Below are 25624 nucleotides of genomic sequence, written 5' to 3'. Positions count from 1 at the left end.
GACGTCTGCAGAAGACTGCAGAGATCAGCTGTCCCAGATATTTGAGCTGAGTCTAAACTGCTGGCACCCAGAATTTATTTTTAGTATTATTCCTTACTGGAATGCACTACGTTAGTACAGTCTTATTAAAAAGTCTCGGCACCCCTAATTGATTTAATTTTGATTACCGCTATTTCAATTTTTATTTAAGCGTAAATAACCTTCATTTTCTAAAAAATACTTTACATGTAGATTTTAATACACAATTACTCTTTACCTACTGGATTTGACAGACTGCAAACAAAAGAACAAAACTGTAAGTAGCAAAGCATATATTAATATGTTGCATTACTTCATAATCTGTATTGTTCAGCAAATAAATATTGGAAATTCTTAAATGTCTTAAATGTGCAGTAAAATGCCATGTAAAGGCATAGGAATATGTAAATCACAATATTGATGCTGAAATGATACCATGACAAAATCCTCAGAAAAAAATCAGAAATTAACTGAATAACTATCATGCCTGGCACTGAAACTGAGTCTCGCTCACTTATTGTTGCTCACCGTCGTCCATTACAACGAACATGGAACATCTTTTTGTTTTCTTTATTAACAATGAAAGAAAAAAAAGCATTTGTTAATTTCAATTTTACATTTATGGAATTTGTATGATAGTTAACTATGAGCTGTCTGAAAGGAGAGCCACTCCAAACAAGAAAATCTTAAAATATATATATATAATATAATCATATAAAATGTGTTTATATAGCGCTTTTAACAACTGATGAACATAGAAAACATAGAACTTATGTACAAAATCTACAACATATTTCTTTTGAATGTGGTGCCCAAACTTTAGACTATATTTTTCTGTATTAATTTAATTTGAAGGAATTTTTGATAGAACTCATGCAGTACGTGATGTTCTACATTAGTCCTCTGCTTAGATTACATGCTGTTTATAACTGTGTTACAAACGGTACGGTTTACAACCTTGACCTTATTACAGTGACATTTACTTCATAAAACATTACAAATAATAAAGCTTTCAGTAAATATTCAAGTATTTATTTTAAAATATGTTAGCCTGACTTGACAAAACTATATACATATAATATTTACATAACTGTCTGCAAACCCATTGTTTGTATATTGTTAAAGACAATATGTGTCACTATTTCTGTTTGTACTTAGTGCAAAGTTCCTTTGCTTTATCAGGAGAACAGAAGTCTCAGAGTCTTCTTTATACTGGGTAGGTGGGGGAACACGAGGAAAAATGTTCACATGGAAAATACAGATACCATTTAAAGGTTAAACCTAACTGTTTAACCCCTTACACTCTAAAATGCCTTAAAACTGTTTACAGTATTGGCTCAATGCCCATAGTGCACCATTAGATTATTGATGACACTTATTGTTTCTTGTGAAATTTTCCTAGCAACCACTTCGCAACTCCATCACAACTGATAGCTAAAGTATATCAACATTCTAGCAACTAGCGCATATGCGCAGTAATCACCAATCAACACCTTCTTTACAAAGCAACATTATTACTATAGTGACACCTTAGAAACGAACACCTTTACTATAGCAACACCTTAGAAACACTGTAGCAATCACAAAAACGTAACAACCAACAGCTGAATCATAGCAGTATCATATTGTGATAACTGCCTAGCAACACCTTAGCAACCAAACGATATATAATAGCATCACCGCTGAGTAACTTACGCATAAGCTTAGCAACCAAAACATTTATTATACCAACACCTTAGCAGCCACCTAGCAAACATTTCTGGCTATGCCATAGCAATATCTCTGCAAACTGCCTAGCAACCACTAAACAATTCTCTAGCAACCAAAAGATATATTATAGCAATGCCTAAGCAAACACCTGAGTTGTATGTAACTTGATCATTTAAAGTGTTCTCTCATTTAAAGTTCAGCTTGGGAACACCCACATCTGCATAAGTTATGAGGTGATATCATGTGAGGGAGATTTAAGGTCAAGTGAGGCATGATATTGGGAGCCAGATGAAATATTCTATAGTCCAGTTGTGCTGGAATTTAACATTGCTTAACCCACAGTGTCATATGTTCACCAGTAAGATATCATTAAAAGATTTACCACCCAAAGTGGACAGTGCAGTGGGTGGTTATGATTGTAACTGGCAGTATCTGGTTAGAATAGCAAAGTGACAGTTTGTGATTCAGTATTTGCCGTTGACAACGCTTTATGTATCAAAAAAAGGAGACGCAAAGGGAGATAACTGCTGTATGTTGGTAATTTACTTTTCTTTTCCCATTTTTCTTTTTCATTTCCCTCTTTTCTTTTTTAATTTTCCACTTTTCAGTAGGCGGGGCTACAACTACACAACCTCCCGCGAGGACAAGCCACTGAGGTAGCGGGCAGCAAACCGAGGCTCGCTGCTAGTGAAAACCCCCTCCACACCAAATACTGAATCACAAAATATCCCTTTGCTATTGATTTTTCCATTTTGTGTTTTCATTTTAATTCTGTCAGACATGCAGCCCATTGCAAGGACAAATAAATAAAAGTACAGATAAAGAAAAATGTTACCATTGATTTATGATTTTAGTTTTAATATTTATTATGCAGTTCATCAAGAAAAGGAAAGGCCAAAGTGAAGCTTTTATTTTTCTTTTTACATTTAGCTTTTTAATTTTCGATGTGGCTATAAAATACCATTATGGTAATGAAAATTAAATATGACCTGTGCTTCAGTAAAAATTTAATTGCAAATTAAGAGATTTAATTTTGTTTTAAATTTTGTCATAAAATCTTTACACGTTTGGAAAAAAAATGTGCAAAACAGTGTTTTGATTTCAGTTTTATGTTTGACAGGATTTACCTCCCATATACTCATAGGAGGCTTAAACTCGTATTTCTAAAAAGCTGCTTTGTGACAACATTTGCTAAATTGAATTGAATGACTAGAATCATGGGACACAATACTAGTTTGTGTCCCATAACATTTGGCATGTCTTTGTTTTATTTCTGTGTTTTTATTTTTCAAATCAAATTATTCAAGTCAAAATGACACAAACACATACACAACTAATCAAATAATAGCTCCATATTCATTTCACAGATCAGAATAAAGGTCACTTGGTTCATTATTAAGAGTATGCAAAACATAATGTTCACACAGTGATGACGAAGAGGAAGTGTTTAGAGCCATTGGAGTCGACAGTATCTTTGGAAACTGGTACTATTGGTTTCCTGAGTTACAGCAGGTGTTTCTTTGTGTTTCTGTGAGAGAAAAAACAAAACTTGGTGCCCTTTGTTTTTATGAGCTTCCCTTTTTCTCACTGTCATGTGCTCACAAATGTGTGCATTGGGTTGGTGTGAATTTCCAGTTAACAAACTATGTCACAAACCTGTAGAGCTCCTTTAACTTTCTCTAATAATTCTGCTGCTGAATGTAATTAAATTAAGGATTTGGCCATTCCAGAACATTAACTTTATTCTTCTTGAATCATTCTTTGTGTGCTTTGGGTCATTGTCTTGTTGCATCCCACCTTTTCTTTAGATTCAGTTCACGGACAGATGTCCTGATATTTTCCTTTAGAATTCTCTGATATAATTCAGAAATCATTAGTCTCTCAATAAAGGCAACAGGCCCAATCCATGGTACTACCACCACCATGTTTCACATATAGGATATTAGATTCTTATGGTCTTGATAACAATGGTCTAGAATGTCCTCCATTTGTACACATTCTCAAAGTCTGCTAGTCTGCTTAAAAGATGATTTTGTAAAATGTTTCTCTTTTTATGAGGTCCCCAGAAATCCTATTTTTTCCATGCTATGATTACACTTCCAAAAACATGTGTTGTAAAAAGCAGACTTTAATAGATCTCTGTTCTTTAAGTAAAACATGGATCCTACTTACAACTGATTGTCATCCTATTGATTAAAAAAACACCTGACTCTTAATATCACCTTCAAACTACCTGTTAATCCTAGAGACTCACTTTTGCCCCTCACAAATATGTGACATATGATCGTTTTCTTCTATAAATAAATGACTAAGTATAATATTTATATAATATAATATACTGTCTCATTTGTTTAATTGGTTTCTCTTTATCTATATTTAGGACTTGACATTCTGATGATGTGTTTTCATTTTAATTCTGTCAGACATGCAGCCCATTGCAAGGACAAATAAATAAAAGTACAGATAAAGAAAAATGTTACCATTGATTTATGATTTTAGTTTTAATATTTATTATGCAGTTCATCAAGAAAAGGAAAGGCCAAAGTGAAGCTTTTATTTTTCTTTTTACATTTAGCTTTTTAATTTTCGATGTGGCTATAAAATACCATTATGGTAATGAAAATTAAATATGACCTGTGCTTCAGTAAAAATTTAATTGCAAATTAAGAGATTTAATTTTGTTTTAAATTTTGTCATAAAATCTTTACACGTTTGGAAAAAAAATGTGCAAAACAGTGTTTTGATTTCAGTTTTATGTTTGACAGGATTTACCTCCCATATACTCATAGGAGGCTTAAACTCGTATTTCTAAAAAGCTGCTTTGTGACAACATTTGCTAAATTGAATTGAATGACTAGAATCATGGGACACAATACTAGTTTGTGTCCCATAACATTTGGCATGTCTTTGTTTTATTTCTGTGTTTTTATTTTTCAAATCAAATTATTCAAGTCAAAATGACACAAACACATACACAACTAATCAAATAATAGCTCCATATTCATTTCACAGATCAGAATAAAGGTCACTTGGTTCATTATTAAGAGTATGCAAAACATAATGTTCACACAGTGATGACGAAGAGGAAGTGTTTAGAGCCGTTGGAGTCGACAGTATCTTTGGAAACTGGTACTATTGGTTTCCTGAGTTACAGCAGGTGTTTCTTTGTGTTTCTGTGAGAGAAAAACCAAAACTTGGTGCCCTTTGTTTTTATGAGCTTCCCTTTTTCTCACTGTCATGTGCTCACAAATGTGTGCATTGGGTTGGTGTGAATTTCCAGTTAACAAACTATGTCACAAACCTGTAGAGCTCCTTTAACTTTCTCTAATAATTCTGCTGCTGAATGTAATTAAATTAAGGATTTGGCCATTCCAGAACATTAACTTTATTCTTCTTGAATCATTCTTTGTGTGCTTTGGGTCATTGTCTTGTTGCATCCCACCTTTTCTTTAGATTCAGTTCACGGACAGATGTCCTGATATTTTCCTTTAGAATTCTCTGATATAATTCAGAAATCATTAGTCTCTCAATAAAGGCAACAGGCCCAATCCATGGTACTACCACCACCATGTTTCACATATAGGATATTAGATTCTTATGGTCTTGATAACAATGGTCTAGAATGTCCTCCATTTGTACACATTCTCAAAGTCTGCTAGTCTGCTTAAAAGATGATTTTGTAAAATGTTTCTCTTTTTATGAGGTCCTCAGAAATCCTATTTTTTCCATGCTATGATTACACTTCCAAAAACATGTGTTGTAAAAAGCAGACTTTAATAGATCTCTGTTCTTTAAGTAAAACATGGATCCTACTTACAACTGATTGTCATCCTATTGATTAAAAAAACACCTGACTCTTAATATCACCTTCAAACTACCTGTTAATCCTAGAGACTCACTTTTGCCCCTCACAAATATGTGACATATGATCGTTTTCTTCTATAAATAAATGACTAAGTATAATATTTATATAATATAATATACTGTCTCATTTGTTTAATTGGTTTCTCTTTATCTATATTTAGGACTTGACATTCTGATGATGTTTCAAGGCATATTTAGGCAAAAATAAAAAAAAATCTGAAGGGTTTAGCACTACAGTACAATAGATTCATTATCCACTTTGGTATCAGATCAATCAAAGTCAGAATAATATTTAATCTATTTTACACTTATACATACATTTTTAAAGCATAATTAAATACAAATTCAACACAGAATTCTTAGCTATCTAACTAGTTTAGCTAGGTACATAAGGCTAGTTTTTAATTCTACCTCCACTATATGACGTTTTTTAGCTTCAGTCAGCACATTTGACTCAACTCATTAAAGCTATTTATTCAGCAAGTTCTTATTTAATAAGAATATAATAATAAGGTTTAAATGGTTAATAATAATAAATGCTCACTACAACTAGCTAAAATGCTATTTCTGCTGCATCCAGCCTCATAGTATTATCTTGATATTACAGATATCAACTTATGTACAGCTGTAAACGCTTCTGAAACTAGGGTTTTATAACTCACAGACTTTTAAAGAGTTTAGGACTTTCTCCATTTCAGAAAAAGGTCATTATTTGGATAGTTTTATTCAAACAAAACTCTGCAGCTTGGTATTTAATGGTATTTATTTTAGGAGCAGCTTTCAGGAACAAAATCTTCTGAAAACTATTATAAAACAGTGTTTAGACAGCTGGCAGTGTATTCAGAACTATTTGTTGTAATAGCTGTTTTAGTGAGGGAGTTTTAGAGCTTCAGACATTTAAAAACACATCATTAGAACAGCAGACTTAAATGTTATTATGCACAACTGTAAGAATACTACAAAAATACAAATTTAACACATAATTATTTGTTAACTAGCTAACTAACTGGTTCAGCTAGCTACCTAAGGCTAGTTTGTAATGCTACCTCCACTATATTAAGGTTTCAGTCTCTGTCAGCATATTTGGATAAACTCATTAAAGCTATTTATTCAGCAAGTTCTTATTCAATAAGAATATAATAAGGTTTAAATGGTTAATAATAAAAAAAATAAAGTGCAGGAAAAAAAAGCAAATTTCTCTTTTCTTTCCAATGTGTGTAACTTGTATCAAAGCTGCACTATCCTTATTTACAACACATTTTATTAACATGCTACTTTTCTATATCTAAAAAGACATGTTAATGAACTGCTACTTGAATAAATGTTAATAAAGTGTACAGTTTACTGACAGGTCTAACTGTAATGGTCTGTAAGTAAAAGAACAGCAGCTACTCACCTTTTTTCTCCTGTGGAAAGCCATCGGCTAGCTGTGAATTTATCCTGCTGCAATTATGCAAACCACACAAACAGTAGACTCATTTTCAGTTTTCAGAAGCCAGACCTTCTGCTTTCTGTGATCATGTGTTCCTTTTGAGACTTTATTTGCATCAGTTCCAGATCCTTCCTCCTATTATCAGGGGTGATAGTGAAAAAAAATCCTGAGCCTGAACTTTTTTTTCCTGTTCCAACAGGGTGAGGAAGGGGGGGGGGGGGGGGGTGTTGGGGAGGGACAACAGACTGCATATGTGACGTAACATAGGCATAAATGTTGACACATTATTCAAACATTTAATAGTCTGTGTATAACCTTATTGTCAAGTGACACATTTTAGATAACGTTTTCATTTTCATATTTACATTTTCTCCACTCTTGTAAAAAAAAGTGCACTTTTATTTTTTTTTTCTACTGAGAGCTCTTCTTAAGATAGTGTCCTTGTGTAAAATAATGTAACTTTATGTTTCATAGAGATTTTTATAAACGTCAGGTCTTACTGGTCTTACTGTGAACTACAAATGAACAGAAGTCACATTACAGCAGTGTTTCTTAACCCTGATCCTGCATATTCTACTGCATATTAACACTGTTCTGCAGATATTCTTATGATTTTAGCCGATCTGATTCAGGAGTTTAGGGTTAAGCAGTTTATCAGAGCTGTGTGTGGATGAAACTGGTGAAACCGGTGAAACTGCTCACTTACAAGAAGCTGCAGTTCCTCATCCAACCACTAGTGGGAGCAGCAGCAGCACAAGCCCCGCTCTCTTCACTCAGTCACAGCTACAGCCCAGCCACGGGCTACAGGGCTCAGCTCAGCCAGTCTGGAGCGTTTTTTTTACACGTTTTTTTTTAAGTTCATCTGTGTAGGAAAAGGTTTTAAAAACGGATAATACAGCTCTCTACAGTTCACCTTTCAGCCAAAGCAGCTAACAGCAGCAGTTGTCACGGAGTCACTGCTCGGATTACATTATAAACAGGTCAGTTAGCGCGCTGCTAACCTCATGATGTTTATAACTACGGAGTTTAGTGGACACACCACGGCTGCAAGGTTAGACTGTTGAAGGCTACTGAAGACTATTAAAGGCTATTGGAGGTTATTGAAAGGGTTATTGGAGCAGAAATCAGTAAAAGCTGGTTAGATAAGTGATTCACCTCCTCGTCCTTTACTGCGGTGAAACTGCGACTAGCGCTGTCACAGTGATGTTTCTTTAACGTCATTAAAACTGATTTTGTCAGGTAACGTTATTGTCTTATAAATATTTACACAGAACTTATATCTCTCCTAAAAAGCGTTTATTTTGGTCAGTAACATTCATGTTTATTTACTAGCAGCGTAAATTACCAGTGTTTGCTTTGGTGTGGATGTAATTAGGGGAATCTGTACCAGCCAGGTTTGCCAGGCACCTGTGTGGCATTAATGTGGCATTTGGCCCCGCCCAAGATCGGTATCGGCGATCGGCCCATCGTGGTGAAAGACGACCGGCGATCGGAATCGGCCCCAAAAACACTGATCGGTTCAGGAGGTGTAAAAAAGGAGGTGAATTTTGGCAGTGCATCTGCGATTCTTTTGCTCTCTGCCCGTTTCTTTCGTTTAGCACAACCACTTTCATAACTCCGCTTCATTTTCACTGTGACAGCTGTCACTCTAGGTGAAAATCAAGATCAGGTGAAAATCTAGGTGAAATGAAGATCAGGTGGAAAACAAAATTTTAGTTCAGTGATCAGGGTTAAGAAACTGCTTTAAACTACAAACATAAAGTACTGTACTAAATTCTGACTATCCACTACATCTGGCTTCTAGCTAATTAGCTATATTCATTTTCTCCTGTAATCCTAAACTAATAACGACAGTGAAATATGTGAAATAGTGATTAGCTGATCAGGTACAGGGCAAGTTGAACATTACATATATAGTTTATTTATTTTCTAAAACCTTGACTCCCTATCTAGCTAATTCCAAACTCAAGCTAACTCACTAACACAGCTGCAGTTTATTAATCACAGTGGGTTTAATCTGTGTGCTGATACAAGAAGTGTATTTTTAACCAGCTATCAGAAACATATCATCACAGTTTACGTGTTTAGCCTACCGTTATCTTTTTTGAGAAAAATCTCCGTATATCCAGATCTGTTTTTAAATCAGCTGAAGCTGCTGCGTCCGATCCCGCTGCTAAATCTCACAGCAAGGGAGGGGCTTCCCCCGCTCCTCCGCGCGCCGCAAAAACAGCAAGCTGATTGGCTGTTTCTACTGAGAGGCGGGACTTAATACCTGAACCGGCTCTATTTATTTATTTATTTATTTATTTGCGGCGCCGGAACGCTATCACCCCTGTATTATATTAACCTCTCACCATCCACATTGATACTCCAGTACACCATTATAATTAGCTATAAAAATATCAGTAAATGTAAAATGACAGAAGAGTGACTGACTGACTGCACCCAGTGTTACCAATAGTCGACATCATACAGTTTGGTTCTGTTTTTTAAGGTTAAACCTAATTTAAGTGTAGAGGGTAAAGCACTGGAAACCGTAAAAAGGGGAAATGAAAATTGCATGTGTTACATCTGTGGTAAACATTACTACTCTTTAAACAAAGCAGTGCTGCAGTAAACTCTACAGTGAGGCTCGCTGATTTAATAACTAGGAAGAAATTCTGAAGACAGCTTGAAAAGAAGCGGTGGCTGACTTCACATGTATCGGAGGAGGAATGTGCTAGTCTTCACACTCCTGGTGTGTTGGGGCATCACTAGTGATAGGGGGAGTCCTAATGAGTGGGTTGGGTAATTGGCTGTGCAAATTTGGGGAGAAAAAAGGGGAAAAAAAAGAAGAAATTCTAATGATGTCTTAAAGTTAAAAAGAATAAAAAACCTTCACCTTCTCTTAGTGCATTTTTGAGAATGGGCTTTTAAAAATGCTAGTGATGGTAATTCTAGTTCTTTTGATCAGATGAAATCATGACCAACACAAATATGAAACAATTGCAGCATGAGAAATTGAGAGTGGCTATTTGCACCCGGGTAGGCTAATTTCTTAATAAATAAAGAGAACAAACAAATGTGCACATCTACCACTGAATGCAAGAGAAGATAAAAAGGCTAATTCAAAGAAGTCACTAGGAAATTCTGGGTGGAATTGGGTTAATCATTTATGAAGTTTTATCAAATGGAAAAGCTATTTTACATTAACTCCCATATAAAAAAAAATAGCAATAGTAGTACACACTGCTACATACAATTTTTCTGCAGCCTAAAGTGCTGCCACTATAATCAGGAGATCGCTGGTTCGAATTCCGGTCATGCAGCTTGCCATCAGCTACCAGAGCCCTGAGAGCACAATTGGCCATCAGCATCAGTTTGAAATGAGGCGATGACTGACTTTACATGTATGGGAGGAGGCATGAGCTAGTCTTCACCCCCCTGGTGATGATTAGCGCATCACTATTGATGGGGGAGTCCTAATGAGCAAGTTCGTAAATGGCTTTGTAAATTGGGGAGAAATTGGGATAAAAAAAATGGAAATAAATAATATAAAACAAAACTTTTCTGAAGCCTGAAAAGCTTTATATTTAAATGTTACATGTTGCACTTAAACTGTAAACACAACTAGCCAGAATGCACCACTCAGTCATGTGTCTCACCCAGCCAATCAGGACCCGATTGTAATTTTAATTCTATTTAGCAGTTCACCTACATATAAATACCTGTCCGTTTGTTTAGTCTGTTGCGAAAGTATTGATCCTGTTGCCTTTTTCCTCTGATTTTTGTCTTAAAGCTTTCTGGCTTTAAGTAATGCATCCTGTGCTACAGGATACTGCATAAAACCTTAATTATACTCCTCCAAACAGAATCCATGCATCTGCTTTCATAGAAGTAGTTCTGCTGATTTTATTAAAAGAATATCACAATAAAACAATCTGGCATACATTTATGATGTAAAAAAAGAATGGTACCGAACCTCATCTACACCCTCCGGACAGATCATATTTAATAAACACATTCACACTAGCTAGAGCTAGGCTCTTTAGCCACTTTGCATAAGAGCATCTGATAAACTATTTCAATGTAAATGTAAATATATAGTATATAAAGCATGTGGTCTGAGGAGGCTTCTAAATAATACAACCAAACTGAAGACTGCTTTAAAAAAGTGTAAAAACAGGATTTAGTTTTAAACCCTCACAAACATATGTGGACTAAAATCATTTAAATATTTACTGTTCATCATTAAAACTGTTGAGAAAAATAATGTCACATTAAGAGTCCTGAGACACAAATCGCAGCCCTGACCAACACAACAATACAGCTCCAGAAGAAAATAAGAGACCACTGAAACATTATGAGTTTCTTTGATTTTACCAAATAAAAAAAAAACTCTGGAATATAATCTAGAGGAAGATGGATGATCACAAGCCATCAAACCAAGCTGAACTGCTTGATTTTTTGCACCATGAGTGGCATAAAGTTATCCAAAAGCAGTGTGTAAGACTGGTGGAGGAGAACATGCCAAGATGCATAAAAACTAATTAAAAATAGGGTTATTCCACCAAATATGAATATAAACTTGTTTTCTTTGCATTATTTGAGGTCTGAAAGTTTTTTTTGTTACTTCAGCCATTTCTCATTTTCTGGAAATAGCCTACATGCTCTAAATGACAATATTTGTATTTGGAATTTAGGAATGCTGTGCCAGAATAAAACAACAATGTTCATTATACTCAAACCAATACCGATAAATCAGAAGAACTGATTCAGAAACTTAAGTGGTCTCTTTATTTTTTTCCAGAGCTGTAACTGTAATGCATTTTTTCACTGTGGTAAATACACAATATGCACAATATATTTATAAGCTTTATGTGGTAACTTTGAAATATTGATACTGCATTATGCTAATGACCCCTTATAAAAATTGTAGCATTAATACTTTATTGTGTACCTTAGAACAATTACACCAATCTGGTCCACCAAGATGGTCTGATTGACGTGCTTATACACTGACATGCCAAAAGTCATGGGATAGCAGTATGTAAGGGGGTCGTGAAATGTTACCTTAGGGTGCTGCTTGAAAATGCCCTCATTTGTATAGGTTGTGAGGTGTTATCTTGTGAGTGTGGCTGAACCTGACCTGATAGTGGGTGTCAGATGATAAGACATTCCTTTTATGAAGATGTGTTATCTGTCATAGAAGGCATTACCACCCACAGTGGACAGCGTTGTGGGTGGTATTGATTGTGACTGGCAGTGTATGGTTTGAACTGGCTGTGTCCTCTTATAGTTTTATGACATGTGGCATGTCAGGGTAATATACTGTAAGATTATATTGTACCATTACTCCTAATTCTCCAGTGCCTGAGATAAACGCTGGGATGTTTTTTTATGAACCTGAGCCTGTATATACATACACTTTGTACCACAGTTAAGTAAATCCTAGTGCTCTGTTCCTGTAGATAAGGAGTAAAACTGTGTGATTAATCTCCCAGTGGGCTTGCTGCTGTCTCCTCCTCTGGACTGCTGAGGTCTGGAGGCTCACTATCAGGCAGGGCAGGAGGCTCGCTGTCTGAACCGGAGGGGCTCATCTGCTCAACAGCTGCAGGAGGATGATCGGGGGTCTCATTGGTGCACTCGTCCAATGAACTGAGGATCTGCGCTTCTGCGTGTCTTCCTTCCTCCTCCAGCTCTGAGTCGGAGTCCAGACTGTGCTCCAGTGAGCCCAGCGTGCCTGTGGAGCCCTCTGTTAAAGACATAAACAAACCAGGAGTCAAAAACTGACCATAAAAAATAGATATTACGCCTTTAACCTCAATAAAAGTTTAATGGGTCATCACAGTAGGGGATGACACACATTGAGTCTAATGGTTTAAATTAAAACTACATCCAGAAGTGCAAAGATGCTCCACCTAGTCCATCATTTAGCTTGGCTGCCACTGTTTCTTCATGCTCCTCAGTGTGACCTGCTTCATCTCCATCATTTGCTCCAGATTCTTCTCCTTCCACGCTGCTTTCCTGCACATCAACAAGTAAATTTAAGTGGCATTTTTAATAAAGTGGGCCTCTAAACTGCTAAAAATGCCTAAAATTCCCAAATTTCTACAGACCTTTTCTTCCTTAATTTGTCAATAAAAACAATTAAGAATCAGTTAATACTAAACAACCATTAGATACATGTGATTTTAAAGCTGTGGAAAAATGGCTGTAATTACTAAACAGTACAATCTGCACTTTAAACAAATAGATAAATATACATAAAAAATATGGCTTGACTATAATTATGAAATTCAAATCAGAATTAGACTATTTAACAATACAAAAAATATAGACTTTGATGTCCATACAATGCTCTTGATTTTGTATAATTTATCCTTTTTCTTCTTCACACACCTGCTGCAGTGATGATACGTGGACTAAAGGACTGTCCGTACGATTAGACTGGGATGGGAAGATGGTGGGAAAGAACACAATGAGAGTCTCCACTACACGGGCCTGGAACGGGTAATCCACCAGAGAGGAAAGAGACACCGTGGCCCCTGAAGGCCGGGGCCGCATCAGTGAGGGTCCGAACACAATACCCAAATTACTGGGGCTCATCTTATTCTCCTCTTCCAGTTCAGCAATTCTAGAAAAAGAGAGAAACACAGGCTTATAGTGCAGTTAACAGTCTTTACTACAGCAACATGCACAACATTATTGCTGTTTATGCATGTGATTAATCTAGAAAGTGTAATATATTAATACATAAATCATACATACATACTCTTTCTCTCTTTCACTCTCTCTCTCTCTTTCTCTCTCTCACTCCTACGGTCTCACACACAGACCCACACACACACACACACATGCCACTCCCAAATCCATAGCTGTTTTTTCCCTCTCATCTGAAATTAGTGGATTTCTCTATGTTTTGCGTGAAACTGAACAATAGATACTCAGGAAATCACTAGAACACACCCATCATACCAGAAACCTGTGAATCTAACCCAGAGAGAGGTGTGCTTTAGGAAAACAGCAATAGAGCCCAAGGGCTTTTGATCCGTACGTTAAAAAAAAGAAAATAAAGGTTCTATAACACGATTATTGTCTTTCTCTCATGACAAAATTAAATGACACCATGCTTTATATATACTATGATGTTATTTCTGCTGTTATATTAAAATGTTATTACAGTTGAAATTAGTGTTATTACTATGGTGCTATTATATCAGTATTATCAATGTGTTACTCCCATGTTTAATTACTGCATTAAAACAGTGCTATTACTATTGTGTTATTACCATATTGTTATCTATCACTCTTTATTATTAGGGTGCTATTAGAGTGTAATTGCTATTGTGCTATTGCAATCTTACTATATTGTTAGTTACAGAGAATACAGAGAGAAAGAGAGGCTGGACATTAGCACAGTAACAGTGAAAAATTGGTTCAGGCCAGTTAGAACTGGTTTAAAACTGATATTGAGGGATATGTAGCTCACTATGAGAAAATTATTCAATTTTGTTTGTTAATTTCTTAAAAAGTATGTTGTATAGCTGTTATGCAATTTACAAGTTTCTACGTCAATCAGGTTTTGAGTTATTGATACTAAAATGAAATAATATGAATTACAAGAAGAAGCCATCAGATAATAAATGCAAACACTGTCAGCTCTTCTCCATCACCCACCACAGATCAGCTGCTCATCGTCCATCTTATTCTCCATTACAGTTTACATCCAAGCCATTAGTGGCGCTATTATACTCCTGAATATATAAGATAAGATAAGATAAGATAAGATAATCCTTTATTAATCCCGCAATGGGGAAATTTACAATGTTACAGCAGTACAGAGGAAAGGACAGAGAAACAGGCCAGGAAAAAAAGATATATAAAAACAAATAATGATAAATCTATATATACAAAAACAATTACAGGAAATATATAAAAGCTACTTTAAAAAAATTATATATAGTAAAGGAAATATATATATATATATATATACATCTAGTGCATAGAGATATAATTATGGTAGGGTGTGACCAGTATTATTGCACAAAGAGTAGCAGTAAATAAATATCAAATAAATAGTAGATAAAAAAGTGAGAGAAATATTGCACGTTAAACATATTGCACAGATGGTGAAGGTAGATAAGGTGACATGTAGTGAGGTAGATATTGCACACGGTAAGCATTACAGCTATACTGAGTAGTATGTAAGTTTGTATGAAGTACTGAGATAATAAACTAGTGTTTAGTTTGAGTGTGGTGTGTTGTAAAGTCTGATGGCGTGTGGAAGGAAGGACCTATGTGGATGTATAAAAGACTTTTTACATTTTAATTTAAAAGCCGTTTGGCCTTAAATGTGAGTCTTGGTCCTCCCAAGGTTTCTTCCTCCTCCTGCAGCTCTGAGGGAGTTTTTCCTTGCCTCCGTGCTCACTGGGGGTTCTGTATTCTGTATTTTGTATGTTTAATGTTTTGCCCGATTCTTTGTCCTGTAATCATGTTTCTGTAAAGCTGCTTTGTGCCAACACCTGTTGTAAAAAGCGCTATACAAATAAATTTGATTGGATTTGATTAAATAGACGATAACAGGACTCAGTGATGTGTTGGTGGTTAAAGAAGTGTTTTTCTTTGGTACCTGCGGAGGTGGCGTGATATGTAGCGTAACGTGGTGATGTTAGCTTTAGGAAGATCTGCGATGAGCTCCTTCATTCGGTGCACCAGTGTCATAAGCTTGGGATCGGTCTCCAGGCCCAGATCCACCAGGTCTGGCCCTTTCCCAGCCTCGGCCCCCTCAGGCCCCACCAGGGCCAGGCTCTCTTTAGCCAGACCCATCAGACTGTTATATAGACGGAAGGGCATAATGGGCTCTGGAAGCTGGTAATAAAAATGTAACGGTGTAAATATACAGAAATCTACATTCTACTAGTTAAATAATACAAATATATTTAAAATAAATATACAAATAATATATATTTTTTGCTATTTTGCAGTTAATCTAAAGTAATCTGAAATAAACTTGCCTATGTGGTGTGTGACACTGTGTGACTCAATGTTATCTATAAAAAATGGGCAAAAGTACAAGCAGAATTGCTGCTACTACAGTTTTTTAGCTGGGTGACATACTTTAGCCCATGTTTATAGATGTATATAGTGAGTCAGAAACCACATAAGCAAGACTATCAGACTTTACTCAACACTTGACCTGGATTGAGGTGTGAGTGTGCGATTATTCAGGAAAACAGTTTAAATAATGGTGATTGGAGAGGCTTCAGTGTCCAAAACAATGTGAATGGCTTTTTCATAATGTTTAGAAACAATGTAGAAATATTTATCAGCTGAATTTAACATGCTAGAAAAAGTGGTAATTTATTAAATGAAAAGCCAATAAATAAACTAGTTTAAAACTCAATGTACTTATCATACATAACACTCACTATGTCATTATTTCAGATTATTGGGACTGTTTCGGGCTGCAACTAATGATTGTTTTGTGTAGACCATTAATTTGACGATTATTTTTCGATTAGAAAAACAACTATTTCTAATTTTGGGTTAACAGTGTAACTTAAAAAAACAAAAATTGTATATCAAAATAAAATGTGCACAAGCATAAACAGGGCATGTAAAAGCCTGCCAAAACATTTGCATATAATTAATCATCCCATAATTTCTAAGATTAAATTGTAATTTAGTTTATAATCATAATATAAATAAAAAAATCACACTGGCAGTTAGGTAGATGTACCTGTCTCAGGTAGAGTTTGAGCACGTTGCTGATGTCGTGTGGAGAGGACTGGGACAGCTCCACCAGCTCCTTGCCATTCTCAAAGGCCTGGCACAGTTTCTCCACCCGAGTTTTCACCCCGTTCACACGGTAGATACCCTGAGTTCAGTAAGAGGTTTAGCAGGAAATTATATATATATATATATATAATCTGTAGAAAAGCCCCACCCACTCGCTCTCAATCTCACCACTCACCTTCATTCTCAGAGCTCTCCTCTCGATCTCACAGATGCACTTCTTGATGATGAAGGGAATGCCGTCGGAGCTGTTGGAAGCCACTTGGGAGAATTCTTGTCCAAAGAGCTGGAGGCGGCCCAGCAGCTTCTTATGACCACACTGAATGGCCAGAGTCTCCAAGCAGCGTTTATGGCAGGCCAGGAAACACTGCAGGATAGAAATTGTATTAGATATTACATTATTATGTGAATCATTTTGCAAGCAATCTTTAAAGGGTTTACATATATAGCAGATCAGTTTCTGAGTCAGTTTCTCTGATTTTGCTATTTATAGGTATATATTTGAGTGAAATGAACATTGTTGTTTTATTCTATAAACTACCAACAACATTTCTCCCATAAAAATATTGTCATTTATTTGTAGAAAAATGAGAAATGGCTGAAATAACAAAAAAGATGCAGAGCTTTCCGACCTGAAATAATGCAAAAAAAAAACAACAACTTCATTTTTATAAAGTTTTAAGAGTTGAAAAATCAATATTTGGTGGAATACCCCTGTTTTTTTTTGCATGTTTTGGCATGTTCTCCTCCACCAGTCTTACACACTGCTTTTGGATAACTGGATAACTTTATGCCAGAAATCCTGGTGCAGAAATTCAAGCAGTTCAGTTTGATTTGATGGCTTGTGATCATCCATCTTCCTCTTAATTATATTCCAGAAGATTATAATTAGGAAAAATAAAAACTCATCAATTTTAAGAGGTCAAATATTATTTGTTTATATATAGGCAGAAATAATTGCTATTAACACTTATTGGGTTAAACGACAAAACACTATGTATGTGCATATACTTGTGTACCTGGTGCCAATATTAACAAACATTGCAAAGCATGGGACAGTTTTGAGAGAGCAGTTGTGGACTGCAAATCTGCCACTACTGGTGTATGATGTATCCATGTCAAATATATTGTATATTATTATTGTATTATTGTATCATGATTTATTTTTAAATTGTGATATATAATTTTTTCTAGATTGGTTGAGCATGCAGGGGTGGGGCTAAGTGAAGAATAGCCAGGGTAGAAAGCAGCTAGTCAGTGTTTTTTTCTGCCTAAAACATCCAGTCATTGTATCAACACTGGGAAGGTCATCATCCACCATTATTTACATCATCAAGTTAAGGCAAAGTTATAGATGTTGTACAATTTAACTCTACACTAGGGGGCGTGCTGGTCTGGCTTGAAAAGAAAGGTGCAGTTTCTCTGGATTACTTTTATTTATACTCTAATAAATATTCTAATAAACATACCTGTGAAAATGTATGTAGATAAAAATATAATTTACTGATGCCATCAGGTTAGTTTCTTTTTTGATCTTGTTAGTTTTTAATTTGCATCGGCAATCTATATGATCTCATAACGATGCACCACATGTTTGCTTAACAAAACACAACAAGAGGCCGCCAAAGTAAGTTTGTATAACAACCTTCCATCAGTTATAGATAAACCGTAGAGAATTATACATTTAAATGTGACCAGGTTTAACCGGATACTGTATACTGTGACAATATTTGAATAAAATATATATATATATTTTTTTTAATAACTGCTATGAACACAACTAAAGATACATTTAAAAGAAAAATATGAAACCCAGTTAAAAACTAAAACCTGGACACTGTCTAAGATGGAGCTTCGTAAAGACCTCACCTCCTCACACTCCGCCCCCTGGAAGTACACATAGCTGTCACACTGCCGGCACTTGGCTGGAGAGCGCAGTTTGCGGAGTTTGTGCGTCTGCGCAGCTTTGGACAAGCCGATGTGCCGAAATGGTCCAGTGGGAACCACGATCTCAGGCTCGATGCCGTTAATATCTGATGAAAAAATCAGAAAAGAGAAACATCACATTACTCACAGCCAGTTAAAATATTAGCTCATACAGCTAATACAGCATGAATTGTCAGTGCAAACAGATACGCAAATCTGACAGACTTCACAGATCACTGTAGCATTCCTTAGCTTTCATAGGACATGCCAAATCATGCCATTGGACACATTACTCGTTCCTGTAGAGATGTTAAGAATGAGTCCAAAATAGGAGTGAAATAATTCCTCGTGTAATTCAGGTACCTTCTCTGCCTCAAGGAATCATGTTTTTAATTGTAAAGCTAAAAGCATGGTATTCTGCATGTTGGCACAATGTGCTTATGTCACGCACACAAAGGAAGAAGAAGGACATGTTTGGTTGAGGAGCAGGAAGATGAAAGAGGCGATGGAATAACGACTAAAGAGAAAAAAATGCAATTAAAAAACACAAAAAAAAACAAAACAGAAAAAAGTGTGGGAGCATTTCAGATGGAACACGGCTCTTGCTATTATACCACAAGAGCACATCCCCTCTAAAGACTCTTAGAATTGAGGTGAAGGCCTGTGTAAAGGTCAAATTAAGGTAGCACAAAGCAATGATTTACTAGATTAATTATGACTACTGTCAAAAGCGTGGATAGTTCAATTTACTGAAATAGCGCTTATGACTATACAACTTTTCCAGCATTGAAATGACACCCAACGTCTTTTAAAAACCTTAACTGCAGCAATAGTTGTGGACAGGAGTTAAGAAATTTGGCACTGGTCTTACATCTGTGAGGAACAACTGTGAGAAAACAATGCGAGCAAGAGATATTGGGGAGTTTGCTAAAGAACTGTTTTGGTCCTATTAAATTATCTAGCTATTTTAGCCTTGTAAAATCAATTATTCTAAATAGGCATCTAGATACATTGCAAAAGACAGTAAATAATGTGTGCAGCTGATGTAAAAAGCTCTACATTAGTGCTGGACAACATGGCCAAAATTTATATTGCAATATATTTCTGCAATATAATTCTGTTTTACTTTTTAGCTTTTCAGATTTTTGGTTTGTCAATATTGCTACCAGGTCATTTTAAAACATCTACTTTATTACATGATCTGTGATTAATTCTTATAAATTAACCACAAATAATTGCATTAATTGCAAGTATTTTTAGTTGAGGAGCAAATAAATGAATGATTAACTGGCCTAGACAATAAAAGCTCCCTGTAATGAATATCAGTCAGTAAAAAATGCTTTTTAATACTGTATATCTCTTAAAAACCTCAGACCAGTTTATTGTAGCTACATCTTTATTGACCTAAACATTACAAAACAATTATAGAAGACAGTCACAAGTGCTAGAGTTTATTCTCAGGACATTCTAGGCTACTTAAATATGTCTTAAAAGGTTCCTACACTCTAAGACATTTTTACACAAACTAAGCCCAATTCAGCAATAACAAGGTGTTAGCTTGGTTGCTGACCGTTTCCTGAGATGAATTAATGACTGATTTTAATATCAGAATGATGTTACTGTGCTGGTTAGATATGGTAAGTTGCGCTGTTTGATACTGTCTGTGTGCAATGTCTGTATATTAATCTGGTCTTTAGAACATCATTATCTGGCTACAGTGCGTTTTTCAATTCTGTGTATCCCAGTGTTTACATTTACATTAAATTCCACTTTTAAAACAGAAACTCAGCAGGAACAAACAATGCAAAACTGTGGGTCAAAACAAACAACAGAGCTCAAAAAGCAGGACAGAGAACAAAGGAAAACATGGAGAATATATAAACACAAAGAGGAGGATTATCTAAGGTAATATAATGAGGGGACTGGGTTACAAATGAGACAAGTGGAAACGAGTGAGAAGAGAAAGAAACAGTAGTATAACAAAAGTCAGCGACGATAACACTTATTTCTTAAATTTCGTAATTTCAGATTATAGGGTCCTATACCTGGGTTTGCTAAACTACTACTGAACCCTTACTGCACTCCATGCATGAGAAACCATCCCTCATTGTGAATAACATGTTGTCAGTGTTGTGCAACACGTAGCCTTACTGGGACTTTCAAAAGAAGCCATATTTCCATCCTTTTCATCCACATCCTCGTTGGATGACATGGTTCCTGTAGAAGCTGTCCGTGCCATTTTACTGATGTCTCCTGAAACAGGATCACAAAGCACCATAAGTAATTTATAACATTCCTCTGTCTGTAATTATTTAAATAACTCATCTAAAATCTAACATACTGTACCTGTGCTGGTGGTGGGGGAGCCCAGTCCGCTGCCTCCACACACAACATCTGTGTCACTGGCAGTGGAGCCCCATGATTTATGAGTCAAGTGACCACGTACTGTTGGAATGACACGTCCCATTGATTACACAATATACAGCAGCTTTATATTTTAACAGTTATTCATTTTTTAATTATGATTTAAAAGCACATTTTATTCGAGAACAATTTCTCCTACTAAACACACAAATAAAAACACAAACTTCAGGACTACACACCCTTTCTGTTCTCCTCTTTCTGAGAGGAGGCTGGATCTTCTCCTGCTGTGACGGACGCTTCAGTGCTGCTGTGAGCTGCAGCCTCTGTGTTGGAGCTGTCCGTGCGCATTCTGGCTGCCTGCCTGCAGTCACAACCAAAACCATCACACAGGAACACAGGAACTTAAATATGCCATTTATAAGAACATTAGACACAACTACTATTTAGGTAAATAAATGTAATTTAAGAAGGTATTTAATGTGTCAATACTTCTGCACACATTTGCCATATTTGTTTTTTTATAATTTTATTTCTAATTTTTCCCTTTTCTCCCTAATTTACACTGCCTATTACCTAACCCACTCACCAGGACTCCCCCTATCACTAGTGATGCCCCAACACACCAGGAGGGTGAAGACTAGCACATGCTTCCTCTGATACATGCGAAGCCAGCCACTGCTTCTTTTCGAGCTGCTGCTGATGCAGCGTTGCGGCTCGGTTCCGGTACATCAGCTTACAGACGCCCTGTGCTGTGGACATCACCGTAGAAGTGATGTGGGGAGAGAGCGCCATCTACCCGCCCGGAGGGAGCAGGGCCAACTGTGCTCCCTCTGAGCACCGGCAGCTTGATGGCAAAGCTGCATGAGCTGAGGTTGGAACCTGCGACCTCCCGCTCATAGTGGCAGCGCTTTAGACCGCTGGACTACTCAGCGCCATTACACATTTGCCATATTTTGGAACATAAACAATGAAATATATATAATATATTTACATATATAATTTAAAGTAAATAAATGAAAATGATGACTTAAAATGAGAATAAGTGTGTCTCAGTACAGAACTTGACCAGGGGTGTATAAACAGGGGTGAATAAGACTATATATTTAGAGTGTGCATAGTCATGAGAAAGCAGAATGCGATTGAAAAAACTAAATGCCCACACCAGGGCTCCAGACTGACTTTTTTCATAGTGATCCCAGAACTGTCCAGAAGCTTTCTGCAAGCCGTTCTAATAATCTAATAATCACCCATCCCAAAATACATGTTTTTTAACATTATTGTATTATTTATCTGTGTACTTTTCCACTGCCATAACTTATTTAGTTGCTTGGACTTTCTTGTTTATATGCCTCTCCTCTCCTCTGATTAGATTCTGAACTAATCAATAGTCAAATCAACTAATCAAATGGTGTTTACTGGGAATACATCATAGAAGGCATTAAACCCACAGTGGAGAGCTGAGTGGGTTGTAATAATTGTTTTTCGCTTTCCTGGCACACAATACTTATATACTCTATGTCCTATGACATGTGGCAGTTCATTCTATGTACAGTATATATCTACACACACACATATACGTATATGTGACAGTTTTAGTGTGTGTGTTATGAGGTGTACGGAACGTACTGGCTGCTGGAGGGACAGAATGGTTCAAAGTTGTAATGGACTTCAGGCTCCTCACTCATCTGCAGGTCTTTGACGTGGGTGGCGTACTGCTGACCCGGATCATACAGCTTACTGCTCTCGCACAGCGTCTGATAGTGTACTGGCAGGGCCACTGTCTGCACATGCATAGTCTGGTAGTAGGAAATCGTGGCCTGGAGAAAAGAAGGAGGTATTTTAATTAACATGCTTTTAAATATGTGCATTAATCCCTTAAAGACCTGTGTCGTTACTTACTTTAATAATTCTTTACACTCATTTACATTTACAGCATTTTGAAGACCCTCTTGTCCAGAGGGCTTACAGAAGTGCTTAATAGTGCCGACAGAACCCAGTACCTCAAGATAATAATGAGCTCCAACACTCCCAGCTATTAGCCACAAAATACCTAATACACACAATTTACAAGTATTACACAGTTCTTCAATACCTAGAACCTAAATTCTCCTACTAGTTTCTTTAATTTTACCAAACTGAAAACCTCTGAGATGGATGATCACAAGCCATCAAACCTGCTGAACTGCTGGAATTTTTGCACCAGGAGTGGCATAAAGTTATCCAAAAGCAGTGTGTAAGACTGGTGGAGGAGAACATTATGCCAAGATGCATGAAAACTGTGATAAAAATAGGGTTATTCCACCAAATATTGATTTCTAAGATTTCTAGGAATATTAATTTTTTTTTGTTTTCTTGGCATTATTTTATTTGAGGTCTGAAAGTTCTGCATCTTTTTTATTATTTCAGCCATTTCTCATTTTGTGCAAATAAATACTCTAAATGACAACATTTTTATTTGGAATTTGGGAGACCTGTTGTCCATAGTTTATAGAATAAAACACAAATGTTCATTTTACAATGTATACCTATAAATAGCAAAATCTGATAAACTTATTCAGAAACTGAGGTGGTCTCTTAATTTTTTCAAGATCTGTAGATAGCAGATCACAGACTTTATGCTAATGGTAACTAGTTATTATTTTAACATCAGGTCACAACATAAACAGAGCTGCTTTAAACAGAGCATTAGAAGTTCTCCTGCACCCAGACTTGAAGTAGCCTTCACTGAGACCTGAAGTGGTTCATGTCTGAAATATGGAAATGACCATGGTTGTTTTGTGTTTGGGAGAGAAGGCCAAAGGACACACAGACAGCCCCTCACCGAGCGAAGCGTCTGGTCACTCTGCTTAATGACCTCCTGGATCTGTCTCAGCACTGTGACCTTGATGTGCTCCAGCTCCTGGTGCTGCGTGGTGGCGTCTGCAATGAGAGTTCGGTACGTAGCCTCGGCCTCCTCAGCCTGAGAGAGAGAGAAAGAGAGAGAGGAGAGAAAAAGAGAGAGAGAAGACCAGTCTTAAAGCACAGTGAAGTATAATGAGTTTTGGGTCTGATACATCAAATAAGATTATTTCTGAGATTAAGAAGGCAGGGTGGGTGATGTAAATGAATGGATGCTGATGCTGGTTTGGCACAGACACAGGGCTCTGAAGTTTCCAGTCTAACAGATGGCTCAGTGAGACTACTGATATCACAACACAGCAGAGTTCCTGACTATAAATATTCTTATCACAAAATATTGAATCTTACAGCTCACGTAGCTAATTCAATGAAATACAATCAGAAATGTTAGTTATTATGTTGTGATTATGTTATTACAGCTTGGAATTACCTCTCATTTTAATCAATTATTGATATTTTCTATACAATAATATTGTAAATATTATACTACAGACTTTCTTACATTGGCTTTGGATTTTTCTCAAAATGTACATTCTCAATAAAAGTATCTTGGAGCAAAAGAACAATAATATATTATATTATTATTTGCGATGTACTTGAACTCTGAATATACATTGAATAGCAACTCTATAATTGCAGGTGTTTTTCATCTTTCTCATCCATTTTAAAGCCATTTCTTTTATTTTGGGCAGACTAAACATCTATTGCAGCTAACCAGTAATTATTTGACCGATAGCAGTTTACACATCTATACAAAATCAAATATCATTACTGAAATTTGTGAAATATATATATTTATATATATATATATTTTAATTCAGTTTTAACAGAGACAATTATATATTAGCCTGGATAGTTCATGTGATAGTTAGGGCTGCCACGATTAGTCGACTAGTCACGATTATGTCGACTATTAAAATAGTCGACGACTAATTTAATAGTCGATTAGTCGTTTTTTTTTTTCTTTGTTTTTCTCTCCAAACTGCTGCGACTGCCTTTCTGTCCTGGACGCACATGCGCAGTAGTGGAAACCGGGGTAGGTAGTGGACGACATCTCAGGACATTATACAGACAGGCTCTGGTTTCATGGTTTCTGGTTTGGTGTAAAATCACCAAACGCTCTCCTCTGCCAATCAGATCTGTGCAGACCGCTGCCCTGTGTACGGTAATGTACACAATATCTGGACAGAGAGGCATTTTTTATTAATATACTTTTTTTTCATAATAGTTCAAACAACCTCACGGTTGAGATGTTTCATAAATGCCAGTGCCTTATCCTTATTTTACACAGTTGTTTACACTTTATGCTAAACAGTAAAATAATTGTCTGTTACAACATGCTGCATATTTCATTAAAGGTTTAATGAACTATGATTTTAATTGTTTTTATTTTTAGTTAGCATATAGCTGAAATCTAATGTTGGTTGTATAATAGCAGCTGCATTCTATTGTGATAAACTGTGTTTTATATTCAATTAACGTATGATCCGATTAGTCGACTAATCATAAAAAATAATCGGTGATTAGTCGACTATAAAAATAATCGTTTGTGGCAGCCCTAGTGATAGTACATTATCACATCAGTGTTCTACTTTTTTATTATTTTTAGCATTTCTCATTATATATCTACTAGAG

General features: G+C 36.1%; 1 protein-coding gene and 1 long non-coding RNA gene across 3 annotated transcripts in view; both read right to left on the bottom strand.

Moving 5' to 3' along the window:
- Positions 1–39: 39 nt before the first annotated feature.
- LOC125782170 (uncharacterized) lies at positions 40–9350 on the bottom strand. Its single transcript, XR_007424720.1, has 3 exons — positions 9118–9350; positions 6989–7159; positions 40–586 (listed from the first exon to the last, which is right to left on the bottom strand). It is a non-coding gene; the product is annotated as an uncharacterized LOC125782170 (long non-coding RNA).
- Positions 9351–10890: 1540 nt separating this feature from the next.
- arhgap45b (Rho GTPase activating protein 45b) overlaps positions 10891–25624 on the bottom strand; it is a 37284-nt gene continuing 22550 nt past the window's right edge. For both annotated transcript variants that reach the window (XM_007252644.4, XM_007252643.4), the window contains exons 12-23: positions 23913–24050; positions 22718–22908; positions 21331–21452; positions 21074–21172; positions 20879–20980; positions 18671–18834; positions 16980–17168; positions 16746–16883; positions 15636–15874; positions 13406–13640; positions 12925–13030; positions 10891–12758 (exon numbers count right to left, since the gene is read on the bottom strand). In XM_007252644.4, coding sequence (XP_007252706.3) covers positions 12496–12758; positions 12925–13030; positions 13406–13640; positions 15636–15874; positions 16746–16883; positions 16980–17168; positions 18671–18834; positions 20879–20980; positions 21074–21172; positions 21331–21452; positions 22718–22908; positions 23913–24050 — 1986 coding nt within the window. In that variant the 3' untranslated portion in view covers positions 10891–12495. The remainder of the gene's footprint in view (positions 12759–12924; positions 13031–13405; positions 13641–15635; positions 15875–16745; positions 16884–16979; positions 17169–18670; positions 18835–20878; positions 20981–21073; positions 21173–21330; positions 21453–22717; positions 22909–23912; positions 24051–25624) is intronic.

This window comes from Astyanax mexicanus, chromosome 16, assembly GCF_023375975.1.
Source record: "Astyanax mexicanus isolate ESR-SI-001 chromosome 16, AstMex3_surface, whole genome shotgun sequence".
Lineage (NCBI taxonomy): Eukaryota > Metazoa > Chordata > Actinopteri > Characiformes > Acestrorhamphidae > Astyanax > Astyanax mexicanus.
This window is presented reverse-complemented; position numbering and strand designations above follow the sequence as displayed.